We start from the raw sequence: 13,636 nt of genomic DNA, 5'->3' as shown, positions 1-13,636 counted from the left end.
GTCCTGGGGGGCACCTGCATCTGAGACAGGATGAAAGCAGGCAGATGTGGGTGAGAAAACTTACAAGAGGCTGTAATTGTGCCTGTAATTGACCTATTCATACAGGAAAAGGCAGAAATCATTACATCCATTTGCCAGATCTGCGTCTAAAATCCCCTGGAATAACTTCCATCTGCAAAGGTCTTAACGTTCCTCCTCCTATTCATCTCCATCTCCTTATTGATCAGATCAGACACTCCAAGATTTAATATGAAATGTAATATGCAGGAATCTCTCCCTAAGCATTCACAGATTCATCTCTTCTGCTTCAGTGGGCCTGTAGGGATATTCAGATTATTAAGTAGAGCTCAGCTGAAGAGTCATCTCCATATTGTAGCTCCAGCAGATAGCTCCGTCTACCCTTCTGTAGGATAAATTAATCTATGGACGTTCTCACTGCATTTCAACCATTCCCTCGAGACCCGAGTACATCCAGTGTATAATAACAGACATATAATGGTAAGGTATAAATTAAAAGAGGTACAACAAACACAGTGAGATATAGCATATTCAGGAAAATCTGAAAATACTATATCAATAGTAACAAAACAGTTAATATTGTGTCCAATTGTTAAATACAATACTTGGGGCACTATTGGCTAGCGTTTGCAAAGTAGCCAATCCAGACTGCTTGGCGCTAATTGGCTGAAACCACAAGAGTGGAGAAAATGAAAACTATATATTAGCTAAAAAAGGTATTGCGAAAATAATTTCCACTGTGTGCATTGATGCATATTAAGTTATATTTGGGGTTTTATGTAATAAATTAGCCTGCAGTATGCATTTTTAGAGGAGGTCTCAAGTATTTGTGGATTTTTTCCATTCACGGACAGTTATATAGTTCGTAATCCTCCCCAAATATCCACTGTACTTTGTTCGCTATAAAATAAAATAAAGAGTATCACAAACAAAAATAATCAAAAGAAATGAAAATTGGGTTTATTTCTTTTCTATGGAAAAGAAAAAAGGGCAGAACTATAAATTGGCTTACTTAGAGTACTCAATTATTTAAAATGACTTTAGAGATGTGGTTCAAGTTCAATGTCCTGCTCACAGTCTGTAAGTGCCCCAAGTGGTCAGATATTTATTAGATGAATTAATGAGAAAATAAGGTTATTTCCCTGCTAGCAACTCCAAACATTTGACATAATGTGGTGAGTGATTCTTCACCAATGCCGACAGAATGTCTGCATAGCGCAAACTGAGATTTAATTATGCAATTTTTACTTCATTGATGCAACATTTGCTTTGCATTTTACGCAATTTGTAGAACACACAGCATTTCTAAGTTGTGATACTCAAGCCACACATTTTATTGGGATTTCCAAAAAACTTTGGACAGCCTGGGTTAAAAAGGAGAAATAAGCGGTCCATGCCTCCTCATGGATGAGGAATTTATTTCAAATATTCTCCTGAAATAAATATTCAGGAGAATATTTATTTTATATAAAAATACATTGAAGCAGGAGCAAAAAAAATAAATAAAAATCTGGCAAATATTTTAAGAAATTTACATTAAAAGCAATCTTGTTTTTAACTGTGTGTAAACTTAATACTTTGGTCCACATCAGCTGGTTTGCTTTTTTATGCTATCAGAGACAACATGTAATTGTGAAGATAAGCAGGCTGTACAGAGTACTCAAGCAGCTTAAAGGAATTGTGTGGGACCCAAAGAATCATACCTCGCTTTGGGGGAGCTGTTACACTGCTGTTATATAAGTTGCATCTGGATGTTTGTGGGTGCTCTCTGTAAGCCAAAATTTAATGGTTTGCTGGCAAAACAGTCAAGCATCATCAAACAAAAACATCAGAAATTTGAGCTGCTGCTAACATCCAAAAAATCTGATTTGCACCCAAAGGAAATTACTGAGCATAGACAAGAGTGCCAAAGCTTTTGTTTTAGGACCATTTTTATTACTTTAAAAGCAAATGATGAGAATTAAAAAGTAATCTCCCCAGAAGCCAAAGAAGGCTTCTGGGGAGCCTTCTTTGTTATTTAGTTAGTTCCTGTTATTTGTAGTAACAGGAACTTTTACCTGATTACATTACTTGCATCCCATCTAACCCCTCTGTAATGGCAAAGCTGTACCTCTGAACGGTTGTACAGGTGTCCTTAGTGTATCCAGGTTGAAAAAAAATGGAGTTGGATGAGAGGGAGTCATTCCATCTTTCTTAGAGCCACTGCGAGGGGCATGAGGCTTGGTGAAAAGCTATGGGAAATATACAAACTAATAACTACAAAGATTTTCCATTTAAGGACAATATTATACATGTATTAAAACATGTAATACATAAGCAAATATATTGCGATGTTACCTGTCTGGGAATCTGGCCAAAGTTGCTGACATAGCCTAAGATAGTGCTCCTTATCATGGGGTCTTTTGCATCTTGTCGGCCTCGCTGGGCGTAGAAATAAGGGTGGAACGTATTGATACTTTCCACTGCCGCCGGACCTTGTTGTCTGTAACCAAAGATCAGGTCGATCCACAGGTGGAGGCGAGAACTCACATAGTCACTTTCTAGGGCCTAGTGAAGACACAACAGGAGTTAGAGCAGAAGAAACAACTAGTTATTCGATGTTACAGAAGTTCAGATTTGTGTTACAACTACAATTGCCATTGTAGAACAAGAACCACCACTGAAACTGGTAATATCAAAGTTTGCAAGATGCAAAACTTTTTTCGGATTGCACAGGCGATAATGCTATTCAGGTGCACAATGATTTCTTCCAAAAGTCAATTTAGAAGTTTGGAAACAGAAGAAGGTTGTAGAGCTGTGTTATGAGCTTATCCATAAACTAGAATTAGAGAATGATTTGGGGGGAATTAGCCAGAGATTGGTTTGAAAGAGTTAATAAGGGAAAGTGGGCATTATGACCAGCTATATCCTTGCTGTAATAAACCCATCGTGAAAAACAAAACATTACAACAAGGATATTTTGTCCTGAGTTAATTTGTCTGTGGAAGAAAGAAAAATAAACACAATCTTTTGAAGTCTCTAATTTTATGAGAATGTAGGGAATATGGGAAGTTCAGTAGATTACAGAGTGATAACCATCATAGATGCCCAAGGAATGAAAAAAGGGAGGGTCACACTAAAGAAATCAGAGCGACAAAGAAACACAGAAACCCCCACACAGGGAAAGAAAACAGGAGGCTGACAGAGAACACAGAGAACATTCAGCTCATTAACAACTGGCTGAAATAATGGCCTTATGAAAAAGAGAAAGTCTTGTGCCTGCATGAATCACTTTAAATAGGCATGCTGTCATAATCTGAAACTAACATGGCTATTTATGCAGTTTCTTGGAAAAGAAAAAGAAAACTAGGCATTATGTTTGAGAACAGCACAGATATCAATGAGACAAAACAGCTGAAAAAAATCTAAAGAATAAGACAATGACTGCTATAAAAAACTCATATATCGTAGCTGAAAGAATGAAGGCAAACAGCTATGCTGTCATGTGCACAGCAGATATTTGTTTAGAGATACCAAAACAGTGAGCCTTCTGTCTAAATAAATCAGAAAGTATTGGCAAACGTTAGGCCTTGTGGGAAAAATCCCGCTTAGAACTGGTCAGACTAACCAATTGGAGCAAGGAAACCTAGTGAGGTCAGGTGTTACTGACCTCTCGATGGATCCTAATGAACTCCTGGGGGTCACCTTTGGCCCATGGAGGCAGTTCCACATCTCCTAAAGCAGTACCGTCCTCCATACAACCTGAAAACATATGGATATATCGCATCAAACTGAGGCAACTTCCCTGCAAGCTGTGGAGCTTTAAAAACAATGTGATAAAAACAGTTCGTTGCCAATAGAGAATTTTCAAAAATGTGTGTAAAGAACATTTACTTAAAACTGTACAGAAATATTTTGGATTTTGGTTCCCCATCTCATGTGAGTCTTATTGGATAAAGATGCAACGCAGTAGAACCTAATGCATGTAGAGCTAGCCACATTTATTAGTAACACAGGTGAAGATGTAAAAAAGTACTCAAAATAAATGCAACTTTTATTGCAAAAGACTAAACTCCTATTGACTGTTTTCTTTAGCAGGAGTTTAATGTGAGTAGAATGATTTAGAGGAGCTGTATAAGTTATAGCTGTATATAAACTATACAGCTATAACTTTAAACAGCAATGTTGGCAATACTGCTGCAAAGTCTTTGTACAGTTCTTCTTTGCTCATCCCATTTTTGTTGGATTTAGATTTAAGTTCTATCATGTTGATGGAAGGAGGTTGATTATGTGTCTGGTGAACCATCTCTGTCGTAGTTTGACCATATGTTTGGGATCCTTATCCTCTACAGTTTACTGGTGGAGGTTGGTAGATTTATTTAAAATTTCCTGGCATTTCAGAGAGTCCATAATACCATCTACTCTAAAAAGGCTCCCAAGGCCTTTAAAAGATTAACAGATTCGCCAAACTAAATGATGGGCATAATGTTCCTTTTCCAAACCCCTAGCTTTACACCAATACCACATGGCATTGCTCAATCTTAGAAGTCCATCTAACTAAAGTATTTTCGACTATACATAATGCTCCCAGATGTTCTTCCTAAAGATTTAACACCATAGCATAAACAATTTGACCAACAGCTAAGCCAATTTGTCACAGAGTTTCTGGAGCCTGACTACCAGAGCTTTCACACAACATCCAAATTGCACATGCACACCACTTCAGACGAAACATGCTACAAAACTTGGACAATGGTTTCCAAAGTCAAAGTAAGACCATTGCAATGTTTTTTAGTCTACAAATGAAAAGCAGCAAATAAATCATGGAAATCTAGCATATTTTGATAATTTGATAATAGTGCTACTATTATTACAGTTTTTGTTTTAGAAAACGGAGGTTAAAAAACAGCATTTGCAACTTTCTTTAAAAAAAATATATAATAAATTTTATCTTATTTCTCGGTTTTCTATCTTCATAGAGGTTACAGCTCGCCTTGTGTTTCTGTGATACCTTCCTCCAGGGGTCCCACTGCCTGCCCTTCTGCTGTCAATATCAATTTCCTTTGCAAATGATCGCCTTGGCCCATTGTTTCTGTGTTTAATCTTGTCTCTCTCCAAGACAACATCATTGCAGGAGTTATTGTTCCCAGTAACTATTTGTACTATGTCTTCACAGCTTGCACTACTGGCTCAGAGCTAATCTGCTTAGTTGTATGTAAATTGGATCTATTAGGTTGTAAAGTGTTTTAATCAGCTCATACCTAGAATAAGTGTAGTTAATATAACAAACTTGATGTTTTCCCCCTGTATGCAACAGATATAAAACATTTCCTCCCAATGAAGCTCATTAAATACAAATAAGCACATTTGTCTTTGATGCTGCCTAGTCATGCTGTTTTAAGCTCATTAGCAACAAGTGTTATAAAGTCTGTAACAGTGGTTAAGAAAGATGAAGATACATTATTTATTATCTTGGTCACATGTGCCTTATTACTGAGATGGAGGTCTGCTGCTCCACCCGCCCATGCTCAATGGCTGCGTGGCATCATGTCTGATTTCGATCTTGAAAAGAAATTCTATTTAATTCTGAATCAAACAGACAAATTTGACACAATTTGTGGTTCTCCTGAAATATTTCTCAAAACTTCACTTAAGGACTATGCTTCCTGCAGTCTTGTATCCATGTGAAGTAAAATAGTAAAACTTTCATACATGTAAGTGTGAAACTGCATTATGTGACGGTTCATTTATGTGTGCTCCATAAATATGCTGACGGCAGTAATTTCATGAATATTTACCACCTCACAAGTCCAGGAGTGGAGAGATGGGACTAAGTTTTTTTAATCATCATTTTACAAATATTATTGTGAAAACACACTGAACAAATAACCAAAAAACAGCGAAAAATAAGTGAGCCAGAATACTGATGGTAGAAACTCAAAATTGTGATATTGGTTATTAACTTCTGCAAATAAGTTTGTATATTTATTGCAACAAATGTTTTTGAACTTTTTTGATTCCATAATTCTGAAAAAGTTATGTTAATTTTTTTTTTTTCACTTTTGGCATTCTCACATGTGCAATTTGTAATGTAGATACAGAGAAGGATTTGGCTGCTGACCAAGCAGGATGTGGTTGGAGTTGAGCAGAAAGTCAGGTAGGTAGAAGAACTCCGGGATCAGTTCTCTGACATCTCCCATGTTGTCTCTGGACGCTGACTCCCACTCTTTCTTTATACTGAAGAACATCCGCTCGGGGATGTCAAACCCTCCCTGCAGCAGAATGAAAAACATCACTGTCAGACTCTCAGCACACTTCTGGGCTCAACTTTTCGACAAGCGTGCTGAAAAAAATAACTCTTTTTGTTCTCTAATTTTGTTCAGTGAACCATATTTTACATGGATATTTCCTGCTATAAGAAAAAAGCTTTTCATAATAACGTAAAATTCCATAATTTCAATGCAGATCTCATGAGAGGGAATGTAATTTGAAATAAAACAATTACCTCAATGAATGAAAATAGCATATACAGCAGTAAACTCAGTTAAAGATTCAAATTCAGTTATGAATATTACTGCACGCCTGTTATGTGCTTTAGAAGACAAAAAGGCATCCCAGTTCACCAGATGAACATCTTTATTGCTTTATTCAGACTATCAAATATGCATGCCTTTTCATTATAATCAACTGGATGCTCTATTGTAAATTGCCAACATCTGTGGCCATTTGGATTGGCTCCTTTTATGTGTTGTTTGTAATTATTTGCATATATATTAAAAATTTCTCTATAATTTCCTTTCACATAAAAAAGTACACTGAAAACAGCTGATATTAGATCCACGGTATTAGCTCAATAATGTTTGAAAATAAGTTTAAAAATGACATAATGATGAATGTCAATGAGAATCCAGAGCTCTTTGTTTCCTGTGGGTAACTGAAGACAACACAGAGCAGACTCACTTCACATGTAAGACGAATCAAGACAAAACGGTATGACAGTAAGTCACATAACTGACTTATTGTCATACTGTGTATGACAGTAAGTCGGTTATATGATACATAATTATTTCTTTAAGAATAATACCAACATTTTATGCCGTCTTTGTTAAAATGCCAATTCATTTTCAAAGAGAGTAGTGTGTCCTTCAGCTCTTCACCTCCTATTGCTATTCATATTTTGCCACCAAATAATCAAATTTCAGTGTATTTCTTTGGGATTTCTTTATGGTCTTTGAGACCATTAAGTAGTGAAGATCTGAGAAGTGAAATGAGATGGATACATTGTTGTGCATGTTTTATATCTCTGTTCCAGGGGAGATGAATGAAATAGTTGAATTATTATTAAGTCTGTCATTAGGTTCTGCAGAAGCTTTCTAATAACCCATTTGTTTAAACATATCAAATATTAAAATTTGCATTCCCTGGTGTGTCTCACCTGAAGAGCCTGGAAAGTGTGTGAAAAAGGCTCCATTCTTACAAGGAAGGAGGACACAATGATGGCAGATGAGTAGTGGGTGCAGTAGTGGCAACGTGCTGACATGTCTGCCACTGAGAGAGAAACATATTAGAACAGTGAGATTAGGTTTTACAAAATACAACTTTTAAATGGTAGGCTTTAAAAAGGAAAAGAAGTCAAGATACCTTCATCCCCAGCGTTTTCCACCTCATCATATCTCTCCATAAACATCTGTTTCCTTTTCTCTGTCTGGGCTCCCATTGGCTTGGACAAGTCACGGAAAGTTGTGGGATTTGACAGATCCAGTGTCTATTGAGGTCAGGGATTAAGAAAAAAATCTTTAATCCATTGCAGGATGAAAATGTGTAAGACAGTCTTCTACAACATTTATGATCTAAATAGTAATTTCTGCCATTTTCTCCAGTTAATAAAACCTACCTCTAGCACAATATAGTTTTAGTATCAAATCATAGAGGTGATTTTTGCTACGAACGTAGAAAAGGGGTTTAAATAAAGTAAAAAGTCAGGTCTTATTTCAGTCAGATTTTTCCTGTCTGTGCATAAATTTTTTGGGATGTCATGCTTTTCAAAGACAAACACAATTTTCATTTAGAATCTAATTAAGAACTTTCATAAAATGTACTTAAATTACTCAGAAATTCATATAGATTCTTGAAATATGAAATATACTCAATATGTGTTAAGCATTCATTTAAGTTATAATGGTGATTACGACTTGGGATTATTTAAAAAACATCTGTTTCTCAGAAAATTTGAATAAGACCGGCAGCAGCACTTGATCTTAAAACATTGTTAAGAGTTCTTATCAATTCAGCTCAAAGTTTCAGGGAAGTCAAAGCAGAAAGGCTGAAGTTTTGCATTTGGTTATAGAGCCACAGGTTGTAAACCTCAGATCTAAAACATGTGTGGGATTTTACCTCTGACTGATAGTCAGCCAGGATCCAGGGGAAAACCGGATACTGCATCAAGTCATTATATGTCCTCCCGGCAATAGTGTTCAGGTGCATCAAATACTCAAAGTTGCTCATCTCGCCTTTCTAGAAGGAAAACACACAACACAAAACTTTCCAAATACCACAATGAATAATACTCTGCCATTTAGTGAGGATGTAATGCATTTTTGAGCACAACATCATGCTTTTTACATTACCTGCCATTTTACAAGGGCTGTCTTTTCAACCACTGGAGTCTTTCTAAAGAACAATAAAAGCAAACACTTTAAATTAGCAACAGAAAGTGAGTACTGAACAGTCCTTACCAGCGCAGGTTTCCTTTGCTTGATCTGTTGCCTAGCAGCCTGAACTTAAATGCAACCAAAGGCAGAGTTCAGAAGCAGCAGCAGAAAAGAGCAGTGAGACTCAGGAAACAGAGACTGTAAACAGCTATAGGAGCAGTTATGGAGGTGAGTTCAGCTAAAGCGGATTGACTTGCACTGTCAAAGGATTTCCTACTTCAAAGCTTAGAAAACAAATATAAAATGAGACTGAATGGTGCAAGTCCATCTTAGTCAACATACTTGTGACTCTCCAAAGGCTACTGACTACAATTTAGCTAAGCTTACCATTGATGCTAATTTTAAGCATCAAATTGCTGGTTTCCAACTGACGGGCACACTTTGGCAGGTCCCGGCTGAATTTCTTCTGAAATTTTCTAGTCTTTTTATATCATTCATTTTTGTTCCATCTTTCAGTCAGATAAAAGCTCACATTACAACAAAAAATTTTTTCCAAAAAAAGTGTAGCATTTACCCACTTAAAAATTATTCTATCAGGATATGCAGATAGCTTGAAAAAGCATCTATATCAAAACGCCAACAACGCTGAACATTTCATTAATTCTGAAACAACTATCCAAACACATCTAATCTAAATTGTGAAAGTGGTCCGCTGTTTCTGAAATCTCCTCCTTCTCTGTGGGCTAGTAACAGGTCAATAAAGTCAAAGCACCTCAGTTGCTAAGCAACAGCAATAAACAAGAGAAATCTTTCTTGGTTTGGTGAAAGAAGACTCAGTATGCAAACTGTTATATGTCTCTTTGAAAGGATTAGTGAGTATTGTATGAGCTATTTCTGCAACATTTACAGGGATCGCTTACAAAACAAAGACCAAGGTTAGTTTGACCACTAAAACAAAATCTGATCAAGCTTAACAACATAGTGAAAAAAGCATCTAAAGTATGGTAAGTACAAAAAAAGCCAATAAACACGGCCGAATGTGGGGATGAATGGAGGGGGTAAATGGGGCTGTGATCATAGAGAAAGAAGCACTGTTGTAAATGTATCCACTTTGTCAGGCAGCGCTGTGCTTTTATACTCAAACACGAGGACGAGACAAAATTGTACCAAACTGTAACACTGCAACCAATAGGAAGATTCTACTGCCTAAGATTTGCTTGACTAAAGGAGGCCAGTGAGACGGTTTTAGGCCAAATAATGCCAAACTAAAAGAATTGCACAAAAATGTCAAAATTCACACAAAAACATAAAGATATAATCTTAGAGTTTATCAACAAAAATGGTTGATTTGGGGTGAGTTTTATTTTAAAAGGAAAAGGAAAAGGAAAAGCTAGGTTATAGTTTGCAGATGTGCCCTTAAATTTTGGATACATGCCATGTGGTCTGGTTAAACTAAAATTGAAGAAGTTAGCTATAAGAAATATTGTTAGATTTGGAGGAAAAAGAGGGAAGCATGAAAACTTTAGAACACCATCCCAGCGATGAGGTATGGGTGTGGCAGCATAAAAGTGTGTGAGTGTTTTGATGTAAAGGAACAGGATCTAGGTTACAACTGGATCCTACTTTCCTCTGGATCCAGTTCATCCAGGGGAAATCAAGAAAAAATGATGACATCATGATGAAAGAACCTTGAGCAGAAATACTGAAGCTTTATCAAACATCAGCCCAAAAGTTTAAGCTTGGGCAAAAATAGATTTTTCAAATATTTCACTGTCCACTGTCAAATGGACAGTGACCATTAAGCATACTGACATGATGCCTACAAAGTGAAATAAAGGACAACAAGGTCAATGTTTCAAATTGGCCATTACAAAACTCTGAACTCACAGAATGTGGCCTTCAAATTTGAAGGCCATAGTGACCTATCATTTCTGTCTGATGTGATATTCAAGCAAACTAATGTGAAAAGGTTTATGGAAGGAAACCTAGAATTAAAGAAAGCAAGAATTAAAACGCCAAAACTTATTATTCTGACATTTATCAAATGGAAACAATTTTGATAATCTTAATTAAATTTAAAAAAGAACATTTTAGTCTGATTTAATGCCAGGCAGACAGTAAAAAAATTTTTTTCATACACTTTAAATAGTACGTTTCAACTATAAAAAAACAAACGTGTTTAAATGTTGAGTGTGTATTTTAAATTTTTCCACCACCTAACATCGATAAAATTATTTTGTAGCTCTACACTAAATCAATCATTGCATTTGGCTCGGTATGTGTTATCTAATTGGAGGCAATAATTTCATGCAATAGTTTCCTATAGGAGGTTATAATAAGAACAAGCACCAGCAGATAACCTCTCTCATCCTGAGGATGATGAATGAGGCGAGAGAGGGCCTTGGGGTGTTACGCAGACACAAACAGAAACACACCTTGCTCTTTTAGACAGGGAGGGGAGAAGAGCAAAGCCCTCATTACACTCCCAACACTCCAAAACTATCATTTATCAAAGTCCTGATTTTACTCTTTGTGTACACAAACACACATATAGCACACTGCATGGTTGTCCATCAAAAATACACACACTGTTTTTTTTTTTCTTTCTCAAATAGACCCAAAAAACTAAATCAGTTGAGTGGAGAGAACATCAGTGCTTGTGTGTTTCCTTGCTGTCGCCTCGCTCCTATTGTTCCCGTGCATTAGCCTTAATTAGAGAGTCGTGCTCTTAAATACCCCCATGGGCAACCGAGGGTGAGCACACTCTAATGCAGACACAACACTGTGACACACACGCTGCTCAAGTTCTCATTCCTCAGAGTGCATGCTTTCCCCACTGCCCCAGGCCATACATAGGCCCTTGTCTTGAATAAATCACATCAGCCTCACACATGCATACTTACACCTTAACATACACAGAGCACGTCCATTTCCTAAATTACTGCATGATGCTGTAGATCAGAGAGCACTAGGGGGGGGGAGTATGTGTCCACTTATTAATTTCTTTGGTTTTTGCTTTTTTGGTTACGTTGAAATGTTTAAGATAGTCAAAAATATTTTAATAACAAAAACTAACATAAGTTTGGTAGATAAAAAAAGCAGTTGTAAATCTCGCCTTTAAATCTCGACTAAAAACCCACCTGTTTAGAATTGTATTCAAAACATAATCAATTACGAATTTAATGATGAATTTAATGACTGTTGATTCTATGTTGCAAGAGTTTGTGTTTTAGTGTTTGTTCTGATGTAAAGCACTTTGAAATGCTTTGCTGCTGAAATGTGCTATACAAATAAAATTTGATTGATTGATTGATTGTAATATGATGATTTCATCTATTAGGAAATACGAATCTATAGAGTCATGTCAAACATGTCAAATGTCTCTGCAATCATCAGTGTTACATTTTGGGAAACTGTAGATGATTGGAACTTGCTCTGTGATGCAACTTTTTTGATCTGTCTCTTTCTTCATGTTGAATCATGGACTCTGACCTTCACAGAGCCCAGGGAGGCCTGAAGATGTCTAGATGTTGTTCTTTCTAACCTCCTGAATGAGACATTGACAAGATATTGGGGAACTCTTCTTAGGTCAGCCATTCCTGGGAAGGTTTACTACTGTTTCTCCATTTCAGTGCAGTTCTTAGCCTGCTTCATGTTGTGAGGCAAGTTATATTTAAATTACTTCTTGATATATTGGTTTTGATCGCTTTTTCTTTTAATAAATGGAATCATTTGTATCTTCATTCAATATCAAATATTGTTTTAATGATCTCAAACATATAAGTACAACAAAAAAAAGCTAAATCATAGGAAATCTCTAGAGGGTAAATAATTTTTCACAGCACTATTTTAAATTAGCCTCACGCAGCGAATGTAAAAAAAAAAAAGAAAAAAGAAAGAAGGCCGAACTGATCTGTTTTCTTATCTTTTCAATCCCAGAAAAAAGGGGGCCGATCTGAAAGAGAACTCAAGAAACTTGCCAAGAAAGCGATAAATATAACTCAAGAAGGAAAGCGTAGACTCATATTCTCCAAAATGGGCTTAATCACCGTCCCGAGGTTTCTCATCAAGATGCGCGATCTGAATGAGTTGGATCTCAGTCGAAACCAGATCCAGAAGCTTCCTGAAGCCATCGGAACCTTCACATCACTAACAAAGCTCGATCTGCACAGCAACAAGCTGGAGTCTCTGCCTGAGTCCATAGGTAGCCTGGTTGGACTTACACACCTCAACCTGGCAAACAACTGCTTAACAACTGCTGGTTTACCATCTTCACTGGGCTTCCTCTGCAACCTGACGAGTCTCAACCTTGGACTAAATCAAATAGATGCATTGCCTTCCACCTTGGAGCAGTTAGCGTTTCTCCAAGAATTAGCCCTGTTTGATAACTGTTTCACCGAAGTACCTGAGTTTGTACCAACCCTTCAAAACCTTATTAAGCTGAATTTGGAAAGAAATCCATATGCCGAGGCCGAATATGAGAGGATAAGACAGGAAAAGCTAGATCAGGCAGAGGAGCTGTATCTGGTGCATGAAAACAACTTGTGCAAGGGATGCATCAAAAAATGTAAAGCAGAGGAAGAAGGAATGTTAAGAAATGAAGACAAGGCAGAGAAAATACCTGAAAAACCTGCAGTGTTAGAGGAGAAAAGGAATAGATTTGAAGGGTTGATGACACCGAACTCAGTGGCTGCAGTCACCCAGGATGTATGGAGAATCAGAGAGAAAGAGTGAACTGATCAACTATCTGCCGATTTCAATTTTTCATCGATAAGAAATGATGGAAGAGAGCCCAAATAAAAACAATCTGAAATGTTTAGTGTGTTTAAATTATGTACTTTTATATTACACAACAATTTTCTCATGTTTTCACACAAATAAAACAGAGTTGATAAGCCAAGTAAAGCTGATGAGTTTTAACCTCATTTTGAGCCAGATGGAGACCAAGTCTTTCACCTTGTAGCAATCTCATTTAGCCTGTATCCACC

At 36.8% G+C, this 13,636-nt stretch overlaps 2 protein-coding genes across 6 annotated transcripts in view; one reads left to right on the top strand and one right to left on the bottom strand.

The window, feature by feature from the left end:
• Positions 1–13,636, bottom strand: part of wdfy4 (WDFY family member 4) — a 50,407-nt gene that overhangs the window by 4,390 nt on the left and 32,381 nt on the right. The window contains exons 51-58 of the mRNA XM_044136534.1: positions 8,625–8,667; positions 8,392–8,511; positions 7,639–7,762; positions 7,433–7,545; positions 6,119–6,269; positions 3,668–3,759; positions 2,356–2,565; positions 2,129–2,249 (exon numbers count right to left, since the gene is read on the bottom strand). Of these exons, the coding sequence (XP_043992469.1) occupies positions 2,129–2,249; positions 2,356–2,565; positions 3,668–3,759; positions 6,119–6,269; positions 7,433–7,545; positions 7,639–7,762; positions 8,392–8,511; positions 8,625–8,667 (974 nt within the window). The remainder of the gene's footprint in view (positions 1–2,128; positions 2,250–2,355; positions 2,566–3,667; positions 3,760–6,118; positions 6,270–7,432; positions 7,546–7,638; positions 7,763–8,391; positions 8,512–8,624; positions 8,668–13,636) is intronic.
• On the top strand, positions 8,734–13,465 carry lrrc18a (leucine rich repeat containing 18a). 5 transcript variants are annotated; one of them, XR_006372578.1, is made up of 3 exons: positions 8,734–8,876; positions 12,149–12,236; positions 12,588–12,672. XR_006372578.1 is itself a non-coding variant. In XM_044136535.1 (2 exons), exons 1-2 carry the CDS (start codon positions 8,871–8,873, stop codon positions 13,380–13,382), a joined length of 801 nt encoding a protein of 266 aa, XP_043992470.1. In that variant the 5' UTR covers positions 8,738–8,870; the 3' UTR covers positions 13,383–13,465. The 5 variants fall into 5 exon arrangements, 2 of the variants coding, with proteins under 2 accessions (XP_043992470.1, XP_043992472.1); XR_006372579.1 differs by lacking the exon at positions 8,734–8,876 and adding an exon at positions 9,037–9,583; XR_006372577.1 differs by lacking the exon at positions 8,734–8,876 and adding an exon at positions 9,037–9,652.

This window comes from Gambusia affinis, linkage group LG13, assembly GCF_019740435.1.
Source record: "Gambusia affinis linkage group LG13, SWU_Gaff_1.0, whole genome shotgun sequence".
Classification (NCBI taxonomy): domain Eukaryota; kingdom Metazoa; phylum Chordata; class Actinopteri; order Cyprinodontiformes; family Poeciliidae; genus Gambusia; species Gambusia affinis.
This window is presented reverse-complemented; position numbering and strand designations above follow the sequence as displayed.